We start from the raw sequence: 21909 nt of genomic DNA, 5'->3' as shown, positions 1-21909 counted from the left end.
AGCAAGATCATGCGCCTCTTAGAGACAGTGATGCCTGAAATATGGTACTGCAGCCTCAAAATGATATTTGCAGCTGAATCAGCAATGGAAATCTAATGCATGCTTTCCCACACTGGGACCTAGGACAGTGCTGAATATTTGTAAATGCATTGAACAGGGAATAAAAATCTAGGGTTGCAAATGGATCGGATCCAGAATGGAGGTTTTGCAATTTTTGGCTGTTCTGGATCCGACTCCCTCATGAATTTAGCTGTTCCCGATCTGAACCGTTTGCATCCCTGAAAACCAACACAGCAAATGCATACTTCCCACTTGCACATGCTAGAAAGCATGGCAAATACTTGTGCTAGAAAGCAGCATGCATGATTGCTCTCTCTCTCTCTCTCTCTCTCTCTCTCTCTCTCTCTCTCTCTCTCTCACACACACACACACACACACACACATGAAACAACAACGCTTTGTATATAAATGCATGTGTAACCAGGTAAGACTTCAAATTTCATCAGACATGTATTTTGAAGGCAAACCTCAATATTACTAGACTAAAACAGAAATTCATGAAAATAATGAACCGCAGGAAAATGGCTGGGACCTCAAGCATATATTTTGAAGGCAAAACTCTATTACTAGAAAAAACACAAAAATTCATGAAATTAATGAATTGCAGAAAAATGGCTGTGTGGTTGCAATTACACGTTCTGCAACTAGCATCTAAAATCTTCCCTCAACCTAACAATAGATGTTGTAACCATGTGAAATGAGGACCAGTATCTAACCGATTTTGAGCCTGAAAGATTGGTGGGAGCAAGTAGGGTTTTAATAAATCACAAATTTCTACTAAAATTATAGCATTATTTTTAAAAAATAACATAAACAATAATGTTGATGCTTTTGGGCAAGGGTGGGAGGACAAATTTTGAGGCTTTTGGGTAAGGGTGCACATGAATTCCCAGTTAATTAGTATATAACGAAAAACCAGCAGATTCAGAATAATGAACATACCAATAACTAGTAGATTGAAAGCCCAAACATAACAAGCTAGTTTTAAAGGCCTTCAACAACATATAGTGCCAAATATCAGAACGCACCTGCTTTTTCAGTAACTTCTTTTTCCTTGAGATGTCACCACCTGCAAGAAAATTTAGTTAACAGTACGTCCTGAAAATTTCTCACAACAAAGAAATGTCATTCATAATAAAACTTGAAAGTTCCTTGGTTTAATTCTACACTTCTATGTATAGATTTAAAAAGAACAGAAAATCATCATTACGGAATGAAATTGTTCTCATCAATATATGCAGGAAAAAGAAAAATATGGTCTCACCATAGCATTTAGATAAAACATCCTTCCTGATGGCAGATAGAGATTCACTAGCAATCACCTTGGAACCTATAAAGGCCTGCCAGAAGACCACAATATTAGTTTTTCCCAACAAACATAAACATATCCAAGAAAAAAATTTAAAGAAACAAGGCCCATTGTTGTCAAACAAAACTATTCTGTGTGATTCAGGGTACATCATCCATCTGCATTCCGATATTCCATGTAGTCAAAGAGAAGCTCCTTGTCAAAGCATGTTAAAGACTCAATCAGGAGAGTCTAGCGATAAAGTAGTGTTTTGTGGTCATTGTACTAATAAGAAAGCTTCTGGAACTGCCCACAAGGGATCCGGACACCTGGCTAGGTGGGTCGACTAAAGGCGTTCAAGTTGAAGGGCGTCAAGAGTTTAGTTTGATGCCCGGGATGCACATCCTCTGGTGGGCAAGGGGGCAGCCAAGGGGTTTTCAGTGCTTGAGGGTAGGTCATATAGCAGAGTGTCAATCTCTCCCAGGTCCCACAACCTGAACCAGGGTTTTCCCTTGATAAATATCCCAAAAAAAAAAGGGAAAGCTTCTGGAACTGCAGTAGAATTTGTTGTTCCTTCAATACCCCAACAGCACTTAAGCAATGTCCTGCTGAAACAACCAATTACAACCCTAAATCATACATAAGTGCAGCAGCTAAACCATTTTATTTTCATCTGAGTTTCCTGATTTTGCACTAGAAAAATATATATTTGCCATCACCAGTTTCCAGGAAGGGTTCATGATTACGGCATTATAAATTTGTAAGCTCTTATTTAGTAAAAACTCAGACCACTCGTTCAAAGTTCCATATTTCTAATTTAAAATACTCCTTATTTGGTGAAACTTGAAAAAATATCAAACACTAATGGTTGTCTAAAAATCAGCTACAACTCTGCATTGTTCTAAAATTTATAAATGCCTCCAGAACTTGCTGCAATTATATGACTCCAACTAGACACACCTTATTGAAATTTAAAATTTTCCAACGTTTGCCTTTTCTAATTTTTTCAAGCACCTACAGCAATTTGTGAAATGGTAATTTGTTAATTTTATCCAAAATATTGCAAGTTTGATTGTTCCTGAAAACCTGAAAAAGCTAAATGTATCTCCAACAGATCTAAAATTCTAACTGCCCCTTGGTTTGAAATTTAAAAAGATCTTAAAAAGTAAAAACTGGTAAAAATTCTAATGAATCCTTGAAATCTCATGAAAAATTCACAATGCGCTAAACTTCCCAAGAAACTACTCAATATTTTCCAAAAGACAAGAAGGAATTCTAGCTGCCCCTTCATTTTGAATGATCTTAAAAGTTAAAATTGCTAAAAGCCATAACAAATCCGAAATCTCATCAAAATTCCAGGACACTAACAAACTCTCCAAGAGACTTCTCAACCATAGTTGTTAAAATCCTACCTATGCAGAGGGGGCCCACGTTGCTATCTTATATCTATTATTTTATAAATTTCAAAACTTTATAATCATATTTTAGTTATGTTTAAGCTTTTTAATTTTTTCTTATGTATGTGATTTTTCTATATACTGTTTTAAATACTTATATTCTTTTGTGGGACACAGCTAAATAAATATTGGTTTAGAACTTCAGATGGATCTAAATGTTAAAAATGTAATTATGTTTTTAATTATTTAGTTTTGTTCATGGATTATGTGTTTTTTTAGATTTTGCTGTTTTGATTCAAAAATTGTGTTCAATATGTATTTTCCAGAGTTACCAATAGAGGAAGCGGGAGCGGGAAGCGATACGGGAAGCGGGAGCGGGAAGCGAGGCACTTTCAAAAATTTAGGAAGCGGGGAAGCGTGGGACCACTTAGAAGAAAATTCCGAACCGTCTCGTAAGCGACCTAGGAAGCGAACCGGAAGCGACCTATGAAGCGAACCGGAAGGAAGCGTGGAGGAAGCGTGCTTCCCTAAAAAGGGGGACACTTCCCCTCACGCTTCGGAAGCGCGACGTTTCGCGCTTCAGGGAAGCGTGCTTACCCTTTTACCTAGGCGCTTCCGGTAACTCTGGAATTTACCATAATTTTGTGCTTTTATTTTTTTAAATCCAGACCAAGCCCACTAGGCCTTTTAGGGGATTGGCACCTAAGTAGGGGTGCACAACGAGCCAAGCTAGCATGGACTTGACTCTTTTAAGCTCGGCTCAAACTCGTTTGAGTAGATAAATGAGCTGAGCCTGAGGGCTCAGGCTCGGTACACATAAACGAGCCGAGCTTGTTCAGGCAATCAAGCTCGATTAGCCTGATTAAGCTCGGTTTGTGTAGTTATGTAAAGCGCCTAGTATTGGTATATGAATAAATTCTGCTAACACAATTGTAATGTAATAAGCGGAAATACAATAGAGAACCCAATAAAAGTTAACAAGAATACAAAAGAAGTGTGCAAGCACTAATCCACCAAGGGATAATACAATCACCAAAGGAGGACAAACTCAAAAGCACAAGGGCCACATTCATAGACTTGATGAATCGAGTGTGTCACCCCAACCTCGATTCCTTTGTTATTGTCTTTATAGATGATATTTTAGTATACTCTGAGAGCAATGAACAACATCGAGACCACTTGAGGATTGTACTCAATACACTCAGGGAACACCAATTGTATGTCAAGTCCTCTAAATATGAGTTTTGGCTCGAGTAAGTTATATTCTTGGGTCATGTGATCTCAAAGAATGGTGTTGCAATAGATCCTGCTAAGGTAATTAAGTTTTTCTAACTGTTGTTTCTATGAAACAAATAAGTAAAATTGTATTTTGCTGAATAATTTTGGAAGATTTTGAAGGTGGATGCAATTTTAGATTGGGAGCAACCGAAGAACGTCCGTGACATCAAGAGTTTTCTAGGTCTAGTGGGCTATTACAGATGTTTTATCCAAGACTCTTCACGGATAGCTTTGTCGATGACCAAGCTCCTAAGGGAACCAAGTTTGAGTGGGACATCAAGTGCGAGTAGAGCAATTTGTGAAATGGTAATTTGTTAATTTTATCCTAAATATTGCAAGTCTGACTGTTCCTGAAAAAGCTAAATGTATCTCCAACAGATCTAAAATTCTAACTGCCCCTTGGTTTGAAATTTCAAAAGATCTTAAAAAGTAAAAAACCGGTAAAAATTCTAATGAATCCTTGAAATCTCATGAAAATTTCACAATGCTCTAAACTTCCTAAGAAACTACTCAATATTTTCCAAAAGATAGAATTCCAGCTGCCCCTTCGTTTTGAATGATCTTAAAAGTTAAAATTGTTAATAGCCCTCACAAATCTGAAATCATCAAAATTCCAGGACACTAACAAACTCTCCAAGAGACTTCTCAACCATAGTTGTTAAAATCCTACCTATGCAGAGGGGGGGCCACGTTGGTATCTTATATCTATTATTTTATAATGTTCAAAACTTTATAATCATATTTTAGTTATGTATTTTGAAATATTTAAGTTTTTCAGTTTTTTCTTATTTATGTGATTTTTCTATATATATTGTTTTAATTACTTATATTCTTTTGTAGGACACAACTAAACAAATATTGGTTTAGAACTTTAGATGGATCTAAATGTTAAAAATGTAATTATGTTTTTAATTATTTAGTTTTGTTCATGGATTATGTGTTTTTTTAGATTTTATTGTTTTGATTCAAAAATTGTGTTCAATATGTATTATCTATACTTAAAAAACAAATATTGGTTTAGATGGATCTAAATGTTAAAAATGTAATTATGTTTTAATTATTTAGCTTGTTCAAGGATTATGTGTCTTTTTTTTTAGTTTTGATTATTTAGATTCAAAAATTATATTCAATAAGTATCTTCTATTATTTTTAAGAATTTATTGTAATTGTGTGCTTTTTTTTTTAATCCCGACCAAGCCGACTAGGCCTTTTAGAGGATTGGCACCTAAGTAGGGGTGCACAACGAGCCGAACTAGCTTGGACTCAACTCGTTTAAGCTCGGATCGAACCCGTTTGAGTAGATAAATGAGTTGAGCCAGAGCAAGGGCTCAAGCTCGGTACACATAAACGAGCCAAGCTTGTTTAAGCAATCAAGCTCGATTAGCTTGATTAGCCCGATTAAGCTCAGTTCATGTAGTTATGTAAAGCACCTAATATTGGTATATGAATAAATTATGCTAACACAATTGTAATATAACAAGCGAAAATACAATAGAGAACCCAATAAGGGTTAACAAGAATACAAAAGAAGTGAACAAGCACTAATCCACCAAGGGATAATACAATCACCAAAAGAGGACAAACTTAAAAGCACAAGGGCGACTAAGGGCCAACACAAAGCATAAAATATAAGTTCTCTTAATAAAATGCTTTTCATAACCGAAGAACTTTCCCCTTCTCAATCTCAAAACAGGAGCAGGATCTATGTACACTACCTCATTTAGGTCCTCATTTAAAAAGGCATTCTTGACATCAAGTTGGTAAATAGGCCTTTTTAGAATGGAAGCTAAGGCAATTAATGCTCTAACACTAGTCATACGAGCTACGAGAGTAAAAAAAATTCATAGTCTATCGCATACTCTTAGGAATAACATTTGGCCACTAACCTAGCCTTATATCTTTCTAATGATCCATCCCCTTTGGTTTTGACTTTATAAACCCACCTATATTCTACATTTTTTTCCTATAGGTAGTGGTTGGCTTTCTTGAGAGCTCCTAATTCTAGATCCATGGTATTAATCCATTAGGAAATTTCTTTAGCCTCATTGTAGGTTGAGGGTTTATGAAAGGAGTGAAGAGACATGAGACAAACTCTATCTAGGTGAAAAAGTTTCATGACACAAACCTTTCAAGAAATCTATATATTCTACTAGATTTTCTAACACTAGTTTCTCCTATATTTTGGTTTTCGAAGTACCTATCAAGTGCACATAGAGGGTGTTCAACTGTTCTTCTATAATAAATTTGAGTATCACGATTCTAGGTATCCTCCATGGGAACACCAAAATCATCAATATGCATATCATCAAGATCAGCATTAACACGTATAAGTTCATCTAAAACCTTCTTTGACAATAAGTCAAATAGAAAGGAATACTCAAGATCATCCTTAGGCTCATCAAAACCTTTTTCATTTTCAAGAAAGTTTACATTCCTTTAAATATATAATTTGTTATTTTTCTTATTATAGCATATATACCCTTTTTTATTATTGGCATAACCAAGAAATACATATTCAATGGCTTTGGGGGATAATTTGTCTTTTTTTCAAAAAGCATAAAACATTTACATCCAAAAATTCTTAATCTACTTAAATCTGGAGAAGATTGATAAAGTTTTTCAATTGGAGATATGTTTTGTAAAGAAGATGAGGGCCTTTAGTTGATAAGATAAACCACGGTTAAGGCGCATTCAGCCCAAAACATTTTTTGAAACATTTTTTGAAATTAGCAAAGTTCTCATAGTTTCAATAATATGACGATGTTTTCTCTCAACTAAGTAATTTTGTTGAGGGGTATTCGGACAAGATCTTTGATGTGAAATCTCATTTTCTTTCAAATAATTTTTAAAATCATTAGACAAGTATTCTCTCCTTGAGTCTGATAAAAAAAGGACAATATTGCTTTGAAATTGGTTTGTACAATATTGTGAAATTCTTTCAAACACGAAAATAGATCAGATTTATGCCTAAGGAAATAGATTCAAGTATACCTAGTATAATAATCAATGAATATAACATAATAAGAGAGTCCTTTTGACATGACTGGAGTCGGTCCTCATACATCCGAATGCACAAGTTCAAAGGGTTTAGAAGAAATAAAAGTTTTTTATCCAAAAAAAAAAACTTCATTTTTTCAATAATACAATCATTACATATGAACTCTTTAATACAAGAGTTTAAAAAATGAAAAAAGAGACAACTTAGATACATTAGGATGACTTAATCTTTGATGCCACAAGGAAATGTTTTTTTCCTTAACAAAATTATAAAATGATTCTTTAGGAAGATAAGAAAATCCATGTAGTAGAGATTTCTCCTCCTATGGCCTTCCCCAATCAGCTTTCCTGACTGGGGACCCTGCACCCAACATTTTTTTGATGAAAAGGAGACATCATACCTATAATTTGAAATTTGAGAAACTGAAAACAAGTCTAGATTGAGTTTTAGAACAACTCCAACTTTAAGAACTTGAAATGTTTGTAAATGTTCTAATACTTTTTATTTCTAAGTTGGTTTCATCGACCGTAGAAACACAAGGATTATAAAAATGTTTTGTGCATTTGGATAAGAGAGACTCTAAAAGGGTCATGTGAAAAAGACACAATAATCAAGAATCCAAGATAGCGTACCTGGAGGAGAAGTAGATATGGCGGCACCAAAAGTAGATGTGAAGTCTTAAGGAATTGATGTAATGCTTCTGTTAGATAGTGAATAGAATCCTTAAGATCAGTGGCGTAGCTAGGATTCATGGGGGGGGGGGGCAAACAGGGGTGTAGAAAAAAAAAATGGTGTGATAGTCGGGGTTTGGGGGGCAACTCCCCCGAAAAAAAATTTGAGATAAAATAAAAAAATGGCTACAATTATTAATAAAAATCTATTTCATATGGACAAATCAAACTATTTGCTACAGTCAGGGCTGGGCTAAAAAAATGGATAAAAATCTATTTCATATGGAATCAGGGCTGGGCTAGGACTGGGCTTTTAAAAAAAAAAATTAACTGTTTCAGGAGGTAAGATCTCCTCCTTTTGTGATAGCTTCATGACCCTATTTGGGTGGTGTCTCTTCAACGGTTGCGACCTTCTTTTTGAGCTTGGGACACTTCAGTTTGATGTGTCCTGGCTCTTGGCAAAAATGGCAAATAACTCTAGTTCCTCCTCCATTATTATTCTTTTAAAAATGATGAGGTTTATACGCTGTAACATTGTTGTCGGGTCTTGACACGATGAGAACCTCCTCACTTGCTTTAGTCATGCCAAGTCGAGTCTCGGCATGGTACACCTCTCCAAGAGCATTATCAAGAGAGGTGGTAGTGTTTGGGTCTCAACCCGAATAGGAACATAAACAAATGTGCTTCTACAAGTTGTTTTTGCCTCATTTCAACAGCAAGGCCTTTCCACTTAGGCTCAAGAAAAGCTAATTCATCCCAAAGAGGTGATAGAGAACCATAATAATCTCTCACACTCTTATCTCCTTGTTTAATAATCCGAATTTTCTCTTGAAGAAAATATTTTCGTGCCAAATCTTTTTGCACAAACATATTCTTGAAAAAAATTCAAGTTTCACATGCTTTTTTGAATTTAACTATACTTGTCGCAATTTTGAGATTCATACTATTAAAGAAACCTAGAGAGAATTTGGGTGTTCTCGACTTCCCAATCTTCCACCTAGATGTGATCTTTTTTTAGTGCATTCTCTCTTTCTTCATCGTTAAGGGCTTTAACTTGGTCACCATCCTTTTTGGTGAGTATGAGTTGTGGTTCTTATGTAGTACCACTCACATACCCCTGTAGCTTTTTGCCTTTAATATGATGCTAGCGGCGGCCCACATCAAATAGTTGGAGTCGTTTAGATTGAATGTGATCATCGCCATGGATTCTTTTTCGCCCATGTTGATAGAGAACGAACCAAGGAATGTGGAGAATCTTTGCTTTACAGCCATGAACCTTTCAGAGCTTTTACACAATCCCAACTTTTCAGAAGCTTTTACACAATCCCAAGAGCCTTAGGCTCTGGTATCATATAATGAAACTAGCGGAAATACAATAGAAAACCCAATAAAGGTTAACAAGAATACAAAAGAAGTGCATAAACATTAATCCACCAAGGGATAATACAATCACCAAAAGAAAACAAACTCAAAAGCACAACAAGGGCCACTAAGGGCCAACACAAAGCATAAAAAATATAAGTTCTCTTAAATAAAATGCTTAGAAAGCATTGGCTTCATACAAGAGAGGGAGTGCCTTTAAATAGGCACTCCAAGAGACAAGGGGGCTGGTACAATGGCTAGTTGGACCAGCCCAACAGCCATAAAGTACAGAAACTAAAAAAGAAAAACAGAAAAATAACAAACTAAAAAATGACAAGTCAGTCCCTAGTGGACTCACACCTATTACATAGTGAAATGACTGAAATTCCCCTGATGGGTATTTCAATTTACGTATACAGAATACAAATATATATATATAGAGAGAGAGAGAGAGTAGAGCGTAAGTGCTTGAACATTAGGTGCTTGTGATATGTGCTTGATGGGTTTTTCTACTCTTTCGATGTTTTTTCACAGTTCTGACCCCATAAATGTGTTGGGCATGGAATCCACACCTGGATCATGTGTTTTCGATGAAAAAAATGATATTTGGAGCCTAAAAAATTTACAAAGTTTTTGAACCGTTGATTTTTTTAACCTTATAAAAACCCACCCATGTGTCGGAATCAAACACTTCAAGAGCTGATCCCTATAAAATCAAGTACATAGATCACATCTGTACGGTCAGAATTTAAAAATAAAACGAAAAAAAAACTGAAAAACCCATCAAGCATGTATCCTAAGCACCTAATGTTCAAGCACCTACGCTCTAATATATATATATATATACTTAGAATTTAACGACAGTAGACAGGCAACAAGGTCTTGCTTAGATGGGTGAGATGTTAACCCATTATAGAGGAGGTAGGTAGTTCGAATCCCACCATCCTCAAAATAAAAATATTTGGCTCGAACCGAGCTTAGCAAGCTAGAGTTCAACTAGACCCGAGTTTGCACAAAAGCTGCTCAAGCTCAGCTCAAGCTCAAGTCGAGCTTGAACAACCCTTTTTTTTTAACGATAAAAAGAAAAGAGGAAGCTAGACTACCCTCCTAGATTTAATATACACTGGAGCCACAAAAATAAAGGCAGAGATATTATAGGCATGTTTTCTCTTTTTTTCTTTTTGTGTCTACTTTTTACCCCATCTTCATGTAGATCCTTTCTTCTGATCTGTCAGTGTTCTTTGAGGTACTTTCACTTTTTAGCTTCACATTCTTGTACATGTAAGATTCTATACTATGCTCCTATTTGCTTTAGACGCATCACCTAGCTCTTTCCTGTTTTTGTCTTATTTGCATCTTCTTCTCTTTTGTAAACATGCGTCAGGTGCATGTTGCAGTATATTTATTAGTTGTGCAATTTCAGAGTAAGATTTCTTAGTAAACATTTCAGAAATGTTAACCCACTAGTCTTTCAGTTTTAAGGTGGAAGCTATTTATTAGTCATGTAGTTCCTTCAGGCCTCAAGAGCTCCACCTTAGAGGAGGCACACTTCGGTCTTCTGTTAACTTTTCTTGGATGATATTAAAAACGGGTTCAACCCTAAGCTTATGATTTTATGAGTTATTCTACTTCTTTGCATATGAAGTGCTTGTGCTTCTTACTCACATATAACTCTTAAAGCACATCCTTATTAACAGTAGCATTGCAATGTAGCTCAAATCTTCATGTCGCCATCCTCCATTATACTTTTCCAATACACAAAATATGGATGATATATCTTATTTTTGTGTGCTTCTATGTCCCAAAGATTGTTGCAACAATTCCAGCAGCATAAAAAATTAAGTGATATGCATTATGACATGAACTTGTCATCATCAATCTAAAAATTCATCAATTGATTATCAATGCAAAGGTGTTGGATGTGTCTTACCTGGATTGGCACTTTAAACATTTGACGAGGTATAAGCTCCTTCAATTTTTGAGTTAAAGCCCTCCCCACAGCATATGCCTATAAAATGAGCACAAAGAAAGCTTTAACCATCTAATTATACAAGTATGCAAAAAAACTTACCATTTTCCAAAGCAAACCATATAGGCATCAGCCATCAAGATAGCATAAGCAAGGCCATTTCTCCAAAGAATTTTAATAAAATGGTTTCTTGCAAAACTCCAATGTACAATTTGCAAAAAATGGAAAGACATCTAAAAAATTAAAAAGGAAAATAATGGGTCCAAGGAGAGGAAGGCAAGTGAGGGGAGGGAGTTTACGTAGAGGAAATTGTATGGGGATGGTTTAGTAAGTTGGATGGAACAATTCATTCTTTTTACTTCATCCTCTTATTCTTCTTTCATTAAGTATCTGTATGGTGATAGTAAGAGCCTTAATGATCTAAATAATCCTTTTCTTGTGTTCACTTTTATCATTTCCCATAATATCCTAAAAATATTAACATTTTTGTGTGTGAACTTGGTAAAACTACCCAATCTAGAATTTACAATATCAAAAAACTTCAAAGAAGCCAATCTAAAAAGTTTTCTAAGAACTCCCACAATAATTGATGAATTGAAGATATTAATTAATATTTTAAATAATAATGACATCAATTTTTTGAATTTCGTTACATAATATTTCCTTTTATTTCTAATAAAAAAGCATCCCCTTGTTTTGGAATTAAAAAAGAACCTGAAAAATCCAACTTTGCTTAAATTGCTCAAGTTCATCTGGAAATTGAATTGTTGTACTAAATCAAGTCTGGTGATTTTTGCAACATTTTAGAACCTAAACAGAACAATTTTCTAGAAACCCAAAAGAAGTACATTTTCAAGTAACTTTTCTATTATTATGCCATAACACATTTCTGCATGCTATGTTTTTTAAATAGCTACCGAATTTCTTGTCTTTTAGCTTTAGAAAATAAAGAAAAAAAACTACTGATAAATTTTCCCATGAACATGCATTCTATAAATTTTCATTGCTGTGAAGGCCAATGAAATAGGATGTCACACATGCCCAAAGCAAGAGCATATATGTCATTTATATGTTTGTGCAATTGCAACAATATTTTGGCAGGTGGCAATTTCTCTGTCAAGTTGGAGTTGAAGCTGGCAGCTGGTATGTTATGTGACAGGGATACCCAAACTATTCCCACATCTTGTACCCATATATACTATTTCTAATGGGAAGCTATACAAAAATGCATGCCCAGTCCTTCTAGGCGTGTCTATGTGAAATATATCATATATATAGAGCATTCCCTCATAGACGCTGGCATCCTTGGTTGCCAGAAGCACGCTGAGGGATGAATTTTGAGGCAGCGCTAGAGACTGTAATATAAACAGGGATCCAGATTTTAACATATTCAAACTTTAAATGATTTCAATTACACCACCATAAGTTCGAACAAGAGAGTCCATGAGTGTCTACAGATCATAGTCACCTGTATCGTTCAAGGTAATTTCTCGGCGAGGGTATTTCTTGAGAGATTTTCAAAAGTTATAAATCTCAAGAATATCTCGGAAAAATTTCGAGAGTTTAAAAAATTTTAAAAATATAAATAACAACAAAAAAACTAAGAAAACAATAAGTTTTGTATTATTTTTCTTTCAAAAATATAAAAAACATGTTTTAAAGGTTTTAAAATATAAAAGAAACAAAAAATAGGAAATGCAAACTTTAAATAAATAAAAAACTCAAAAATATCGCGATATTTTTTATTTGCTGATATTTTGAAAATATCACGATATATTCCCGATATTATCGGCAAGCTTGAAATTGCCAATAATATCACAATATATTCAAAATATCGGTGATATCGGTGACAGTGGTATAGATCCATGTATAGCATCTATGTAACAAAGATTCGGCTAGCAGGGTGTCGCACCCACGTCGACGCAACTCGACGCGGGTGCGGGTGCCGTCAACTTGACCCTGGGTGCGTTGACCGCACCCAAGGTCTTTTCGGTCCATTTTTTTTTGGATTTAAAAAAAAAATGCCCTATGAAATGGGCTGCGGAATTAAAAAAAAAAACTTGAGGGGGGGGGGGGGGGGGGGGCTGCCCCCCTGGACCCCCGCTCGCGCCGGGGGGAACCCCTGGACCCCCCTGATATATATATATATATATATATATATATATATATATATATATATATATATATATATATATATATATATATATATATATACACATTTTTGCCCCTGCCGCACCCCCGCACCCGCACCCATGTGACATAGTATAGCATTATTTTGTGTATATCTTGTTTCACATTTTAGAGGCAATATAGCTCTGGTCATCTTTTCATTCTTGAATATAATTATGCCATGTTTATTTAAATCAATGAAAAAATAATTTATACCAGCTTGCTACTCCTTATTACTACAAATCAAGGTTGTTTGTATCGTGTCGTATCCTATGATACAGCACGATATGTATCATTACTTTTTGGTCTAACGATACGATACACACTCGTATCTTACCCGTATCGGGTGTATCGTATGATACACCCTTGTATCGACCTCATATCGTATGATACACCCCATATCGTATGATATAAGTCTGGCGTACTTTAAAAGACCCGAAAATAAGTCTTTTTCATTTTTCATTTAAAAACCCTCTTCAGAGCCAACTTCTAAACATGTGTAGAGGCGCTTGGAAGGAAACCCAAGCGCCCTAGGTTCCATGAGACCGATTTAGGGGCCGATTTGTGAGCAAAGAAGAGGGGTTTTACGATTTTCTCAAGAGCGCATTTTCACCCATTTTTTCATTCAAGGAAGTGAGTTAAGGTAAAAAAACCCTATTTTTTGCTTATTATAGTGTTTTTGGGGAAAGATGGCATCGGAAGATCCGGCATGGCAATGGTGCACAAGTATCGAGTAAAAACCGATTAAGAATCAAATAAAACTATTGCCAAAATAGTTTTTAGGTGCTATCTCTCGGTTGAAGCATCATTTAGCCGGAACACATCATAATGTGCAACCATGCACGTCAAGAAAATTGTCAGATGCCTTAAAATAATAACGCTAGCACTTGATGATCTAAGAAGAAAAAGACAAGAAAGAGAGATGAATGGGGCAGAAATGGGGTATGCGGAGCCATGGGAGGATGGCTATTACCCATAGCATAGGATCAGAAGTAGGAAGTTCTGCAGTGAAGGAAAAATGTGTGGTTGGTGCCAGCAGTAGTGTCGCGGACACAAAAAGAAGAGGAGAAAGAAGAGTATAAGGGAGTTCTTCGAGAGGAAGACAACGAGGCAGAGCTAGAGGCTCTATTAGGAGTTTTTTCCCTCCTAGGACTGCCCATGTGACAAAGCCTGACATTCGTACTATTCTGACTCCTCAGCATTTACTCGAGCAGGCGGATGTCATGGTTGGAAGATGGTTCTATGATGTCTACATTCTTTTCAATGTGAAAAATTCCTTTCATTTTCAGAGATCATGGCAGATGTCATAACCAGTATCGGGCCTGAATACAAAATGACTTCATATCATGCTTTAAGAGTAAAGATTTTAGATGCTAATGTGAATGAAGTGAAAGCTTATTGTGATGAGATGAAGCAAACATATAGAGACTGGGTGTAGCATCATGACAGATGGGTGAACAGATAGAAAGTCAAGGACCTTGATAAATTTTTCTTGTTTATTGCCCCAAAGGAACCATGTTTTTTAAATCAATTGATTTATCTGATACGCCCAAGATAGCAGATGTATTGTTGAGGGTTTTTTACCAGGTTGTAAAAGAGGTTTAGCCTTAAAACATTATGCAGTTCATTATTGATAATCCAACAAATTATAGGGCAGTAGGTAAAGAATTTGCAAAAAATTTTAGGTCATTCTTTTGGACCTCATGCGCTGCCCATTGCATAGACCTCATGCTTGAGGACATTGACAACATGGATGAGGTACATCAGACGGTTGAATGTTGCCAAGAAATTACTAAATTTATTTACAATCATGCATGGGTTTTTAGCCTAATGAAAAAGTACACTAGTGGTGCTAAGTTGATTCGTAGTGCAGTTACTAGATTTGCTACGGAGTTTTTACAGTGCAAAATTTAGTAAAAAATAAAGTTGCATGTTGAGAATAGGTGGTTTTAAGTTTAAGCCTTCTTAGATTAGAGGTTATTTGAAATTTTATTTAATAATGGACTTAGATGTAATTTATTCTTTATGGCCTCTCTTTATTTAACAAAGAGAGTAGCTGCCTTAATTGAGTTAACGAGTTTTCTTGTGCAACTCTCTCTCTCTCTCTCTCTCTCTCTCTCTCTCTCTCTCTCTCTCTCTCTCTCTCTCTCTCTCTCTCTCTCTCTCTCTCTCTCTCTCTCCCTACCTAGGGTTCGGTGTATCTAATCCTTCCTTCAACATGGTATCAGAGCAGCCGATCGTGGGAGCGTGATCGATCGTGATCAATATTCGAATGATCTACACCAACGAAAAAAACTTTTATCTTCAAATCAGGTCAGTTGTTCTTATTCTGTGTAAGATCTGATAACAGCTCTGGGATTGATGACCCAGGTCTGTCATCAGATCTAAGGGAGCAGATGTTTTGTTCCTCTCGTGATTTTCTGTTGTTTGGGAGAAGCCTTGCCGTGATTTCCTGGATTTCCTGTCGTGATTTTTCTGCTGCCGAGTTTTCCTGCCGTAATTTTCTGCTGTGAAAAAAAAAACCTTGAGCCAGTGTGTTCCACCTACCGTGATTTTTGGGTTTGGCAGCTGATAACAGATTTTTGGTGCTGCTATTTGTGATCGAGATGTGTTGCTGCCGTGATTTTTTATCGTGTCCCTTGTTAGCTGTCGTGAGATCTTGAAGAAATGAGCTTCTTTTTTTGTTGTCGTGATTTACAGCATTTGTCAATATGGTTTCAGCAGCAGCTGTCGTGATTTACAGCTGTCGTGATTTCAGCATCTATCCTGATTTCAGCTGGTATCGAATTTCAGCATTTGTCATGATTTCAGCATCTGTCGTGATTCCCTGCTGGGTCATGATTTTTTTTTATGCTATCGTGATTTGTTTTCTTTTGTTGTGAAAGAGTTTCAGTTGTGCTCATGTCGTGGAAACCGCAAGCGTGTTTCTCTGCTGTGTTGAAAAATATCTTGTTTATGTGAAAGTTTTTTATTGTCGTGGGATTCTGTGTTGAGTATAGATGTTGGTCGTTGGTTCTAGCTGATGCGTGATTGTCACACACGCTATTTTATGTGCTGCTAGAAGCCTGTCAAAAATTTTATCTCTGGTGTGGCTGCTGGGTTTATAAAACATGCTATTCAGATCTGATTATTTAGTGGATCGTGGGAGTAGGCTTGAACTATGCTATTGCTGTTGTACATTCTTGAGAACGTGTGAAGGCAGAACTCATGAAGGTTGATCGCATGAAGGTGATTTCTGGATTTCTTTTTGGACAGATCGTCTGTAGAAGATCGGATCTACAAGTCGTGATGAATCCATGGGTTCCTGATCTAGTGAGTGGTATGGATGTTGCGCAGACATCGTGAAGCATAGTAACAGTTTTTTTTTGTGGACCTGCATAGTGTGGAGTTTTTTTTTTGTGGTGGAAACAAATTAGTGTCATCAATCTGAGTACATGTTCATTTTTTAACCCATTCTTTTCCTTATGGCTCAAGTGGTTAAATCAGATGCGGATTGCTCCAATGATTATATAACTCTTAGTCGGGCTGAATATAACAAGCTTCTTGCTATATGCTCATCCTCTTCGAAGTCTTCTGTTGCTAAGGGTGCGTGTTTGGCAGGTGATGGCCTATCTGGCCAAGGTGGTAAGTGGATCATTGATTCTGGAGCATCCAGACACTTGTGTGGAAATTCGAGTAACTTTTTAAGTTTAAATCCTGTAACCGATCAAAAAGGGGCAGTCCTTGCTGATGGCAGTTCTTTCCCAATTGTAGGGCAGAGAAACATGTATATTTCCCCTACCCTTCAACTGTCTAATGTTCTTATGCTCCTTCTTTTCCACAGAATCTATTATCTGTCAATAGAATGACAAAAGAGCTGAATTGTAGGGTAATTTTTTATCCTATGGGTTGCACTTTTCAGGACTTGCTTACGGGGAAGAGGATCGGTGGCTGCTATGAGGAAGGTGGTGTGTATTATCTACATAAACCAGTGGGTTCTGTCTATTCTGTTGTTACGTCTTCCTCGAGTCCTTTGTTATGGCATCATCGTCTGGGTCATCTTCCAGTGCCAAAACTTCGTCGAGTCATTCCTCATATACCTCCCTCAGTTTCTTTTCAATGCGAAACATGTCAATTGGGAAAACATTGCCGAAGTTCTTTTCCCTCTAGTCAAAGTCCATCGAGTCAAAGATTGTTTGACCTTCTTCATGTCGATGTATGGGGTCCGAGTAGGATTCCTAGTAGGTCGCAGTGTCGTTATTATTTGGTCATTGTTGATGACTTCTCAAGGTTATCGTGGGTGTTCATGTTAAAAGATCGGTCTCAAGGCCCTGTCATTCTTAAAACTTTGATTGTTGAAATAAAAACTCAATTTGACGTGTGTGTTAGAACTGTTCGCACTGATAATGCTCTTGAGTTTAAATCCAAAGACTTGCTTCAATTCTATTCTGATAAATAGATTCAACCTCAATTTGCATGTCCTCATACATCCCAACAAAATGGTGTGGCTGAGAGGAAACATAGACAAATTCTCAATGTCGCTCGGTGCCTAATGATTCAATCCAATATGCCTGCGTCATACTGGGGAGATGCAGTTTTGACTGCTGGTTTTCTTATAAACCGCATGCCTTCAAGTTCTATAGAAGAACAGATCCCAATCCAAATTCTCTATCCTGAGGTTCCTCTTTTTCCTATCCCCTCTAAAGTTTTTGGATGTGTGTGCTTTGTGCATAAGCTGGGTCCTGAACGAGATAAACTTGCTTCACAGTCTATTAAATGTGTTTTTCTTGGGTATCCTAAGAATCAAAAAAGATATCGTTGCTATGACCCTATATCTCATAAAGAGTATGTCAGTGCTGATGTTACCTTCTTTGAGTCTACTCCATATTTCACGAGTACTACTCCAAGGTTACAGGAGAGTCAGGGTGATGTCTTTCATTTGCCAATTCCTCATTTTCCTTTAGAGTCGTTCACTCCACAGCCTGTGGCTCCATCCTCTGGGGAGTCTCGATACAGAAACCATCCTATAGTGTATACTCACAGGTTACCACCTACTTCCATGCCCCCATTATCTCCTTCTCCTGAGGCAAGTATATTTGAACATACTGAAGTTTCTGCTCTTGATGAGGATCTTCCTATTGCTCTGCGAAAAGGGAAAAGACAGTGCACCCTTCATCCCATTTCTCTGTTTGTTTCTGAAGTTAATCTTGGGGCATCTATGAAGAATTTTATCTCGGCTTTGTCGGCCTCCTTTGTTCCGCTTCATCACAGTTAGGCTCTATTCGACCCCAAATGGATGCAGGCTATGCAGGATTGTTAAAATGTAAAACTGTACATATATGTATATATAATAATATTATATTATTATATATATATAAATACATTTTTAATTTCTTTCTTTTCTGTATTTTTTTTCCTTTATTTTATTTTTTGTCTTTATGTCATCTAGTTCAGTTTGAACTAGAATGACTGTTGCTAGTCAAGTCCTGTCCAGACTTGACTAGCAATAGAGCTGTTGGACTGACACAGTCCAACAGCTCTTAATAGAGCTGTTGGACTAACACATTCCAACAGCTCTAAATAGAGTTGTTGGACTGTGCCCAACAGCTCTATTGAGTCCTCTTTCAGCTGTGTATATAAAGGGGTGCAGCCCCTCTTGTATTTCACTCCAATGCTTCTTAAGCAATTGGTTTTTCATATCAATAAAGAATACATTTTTATTTTTATTTTGTTTCCAGTTATACCCTTTTTAAGGGTTATGCTTTAGTGTCATTCTTGACACTTGCTCTTGTTAATCAAAGCTCGTGTTTCGAAGATCCCCATTTCATTTCATGGCATTGTGCCGAAGACATCGAGCTTCGTCAGAAACAACTCGATTTTGAACATTTTTACCAGTTTATCACTGGATTAAGGCCGGAATTTGAAACCACTAAATCGGCCCTACTTCACCGGGGAAAAATTCCTTCTATTGTTGAAACTATTGAAGAGTTAACAATGGAAGAAAATCGTCTCCGGAAAGGTTCTTTAAAAATTGAAGATGATTCCGTTTTAGCCGTGTCTAGACCAAGAAATCATGTTCGATCATATAGGCCTCCTCACTTTAACCGACAAAATGGTGACTATGATAAGAAGAAAGTTATTTGTCATCACTGTCATGAACCGAGACACTACAGGCCACAATGTCCCAAACTTAAGGAGCTGAGAGAAAAAAGAGCTGCAATTGCTGGATCGGAGCCTAAAGATCAGGATGCACCAGTTTCCCTGGCCCAACTAATGGAGATCCTTCAGCCTCTCATCAAAGGTGCCTCTTCCTCATCTGAAGCTTCAACCGGCGCAGCAGCCTCATCTTTTTCTGATTTAGGTAAAATTTCTTGGCTTCTTGACTCTGGTGCATCTTTTCATATGACCCCAAATAATCAAAGTCTATCCAAATGTGTTAAAAATAAAACAAGTGTGTCAAAGGTCTTTACTGCTGATGGGACTTCTCTTGAAATAGAAGGAATAGGAGATTTTGAAAAAATTTATAAAACAAAAAAATTTTTTATTCCAGAAATTAGACATGTTCCCAAATTAAATTTAAATCTTTTATCTGTATCTCAAATTTCTGATTATGGGTGCAATATTTCTTTTTCTTCTCATGGTTGTTGGGTACAGGATCGCCAGTCAGGCAAGCTGATTGGGGAAGGCCATAGAGAAGGAGGACTCTATTACATGGATTTTTTGGAAATGCCGAAGAAAGCTTTTTGTTATAATATTCAAAAAATAGAGTTGGAACTGTGGCATAAGAGACTTGGTCACCCACATATAGCCAAAATCCAACATTTTCCAAATCTAGGGAAATTTTGTAACTCTGAATGATTTGATTGTAAAGATTGTATTCTCGGCAAAATGAAAAGATTACCATTTCAGAACAGAACCTTTTTCTCTTTAAGACCACTTGAATTAATACACTCGGATGTTTGGGGTCCTGCACCAGTAATTTCTAAAGAAGGATTTGTTTACTATGTTATTTTTGTCGATGATTTCTCCCGACATACGTGGATGTACTTTCTCAAACATAAGTCTGAAGTATTTTCATACTTTCAAACTTTTCATAATATGGTTAAAAACAAATTTCAAAATGATATTACTATTTTTCGCACAGATTCAGGGGGAGAGTTTTTATCCACAGATTTTCAAAATTATCTTAAATTGCATGGCATCACACATCAAAGATCTTGTCCTTATACACCTCAACAAAATGGACTGGCAGAACGAAAACATCGCCATATTATAGAAACCACTAGAATTTTATTAATAGCAAATCAAGTCCCTAAAGACTTTTGGGCAGAAGCTGCCTTAACTGCCACCTATCTCATTAATAGGATGCCATCTTCTTCGTTACAAAATATCACTCCCATTGAAAAACTTATGAACATTTCTCCAGACTACTCTAGATTAAGAATATTTGGGTGCAAATGTTTCATATTTACTGACAAAAATGATAAACTTTCCCCTCGTGCGATTCCCTGTGCCTTTTTAGGATATGCTGAAAACCAGAAAGGTTATAGATGTTTTGACTTCAAAAATAATAAACTATATGTGTCTAGAAATGTTTCCTTTCTTGAAAAGGAGAGCTTCTTTGATTTTAGAAAATTAAAAGACGTCACTGAGTACTCCTTTTTGCTAGATCTAACATCAACATCTGATGAACATGACCTTGATTGTAACTTTGATGATGATCCAAGAATTATTGATCTTAATGTTGAAAATAAAGAAGTTCATAGAGATACTAGTATTCAATATTCCAGGCGACAAGAGTCTAATATTCCATGTGCACTTGAGAAATATTCTAACATTCCAACTAGACAATCATCCCGAATCTCGAGGCCTCCAGAAAAGTTTGTATCATACGAGTCTTTCTCACCCACATATAGGGCAGTTATTGCATTAATTCACTCATATGAAGAACCATCCACATATTTTCAAGCAAAAAATGATATCAAATGGATAGAAGTCATGAAAGTTGAATTAGATGCACTTGAAAAGGCTTCTACATGGAATATTCAAGATCTTCCTCCAGGGAAGAAAACTATAGGATGTCGATGGGTTTATAAAATTAAAACCAAGAGTGATGGTACTCTTGAAAGATATAAAGCCCGTTTAGTAGCCAAAGGTTATGCCCAAGAATATGGGATTGATTATGAAGAAACCTTTGCTCCGATGGCTCGTATGACTACTGTCCGAACCTTAATTGCCTTAGCTTCTATCAAAAAATGGTCTATTTTTCAAATGGATGTCAAAAATGCTTTTTTAAATGGAAAGCTAGTTGAATAAGTATATATGGAACCCCCTCCTGGTCTAAGTATTCCTAAGGGTAAAGTCCTTCGCTTAGAAAAAGCTCTTTATGGACTTAAACAAGCACCAAAAGCTTGGTATGATAGGTTTAGTCGTGTTATGATTGATATTGGTTTTCAATTTTGTTTAACTGACACTGCTTTGTTTATTAAGAATTCTGATGCAGGAATCATTGTGCTTCTTCTTTATGTGGATGATATGATCATCACCGGAAGCGATAAACAGGGAGTTGAAACAATCAAAACACTTCTTAAATCTCATTTTGAAATGATTGATTTGGGCTTGTTGAGATATTTTTTAGGCATTGAAGTTGCTTATTCTCCTAGAGGATATTTATTATCTCAGACTAAATTTGCTTTTGATATTGTTTTCAGGTCTGGTATTACTGATGATAAGAAAGT

At 36.3% G+C, this 21909-nt stretch overlaps 1 protein-coding gene across 4 annotated transcripts in view; it reads right to left on the bottom strand.

Moving 5' to 3' along the window:
- Positions 1-21909, bottom strand: part of LOC149812303 (translation factor GUF1 homolog, chloroplastic-like) — an 88414-nt gene that overhangs the window by 8174 nt on the left and 58331 nt on the right. For all 4 annotated transcript variants that reach the window (XM_089993958.1, XM_089993956.1, XM_089993959.1 and 1 more), the window contains 3 exons: positions 10985-11062; positions 1325-1400; positions 1089-1129 (listed from right to left, as the gene is read on the bottom strand). In XM_089993958.1, the coding sequence (XP_089850084.1) occupies positions 1089-1129; positions 1325-1400; positions 10985-11062 (195 nt within the window). The remainder of the gene's footprint in view (positions 1-1088; positions 1130-1324; positions 1401-10984; positions 11063-21909) is intronic.

Source organism: Nuphar pumila, chromosome 17 (genome assembly GCF_984573655.1).
Source record: "Nuphar pumila chromosome 17, dmNupPumi1.hap1.1, whole genome shotgun sequence".
Classification (NCBI taxonomy): Eukaryota; Viridiplantae; Streptophyta; class Magnoliopsida; order Nymphaeales; family Nymphaeaceae; genus Nuphar; species Nuphar pumila.
The sequence above is the reverse complement of the archived record's forward strand: the minus strand, read 5'-3'. Positions and strand labels throughout refer to the sequence as shown.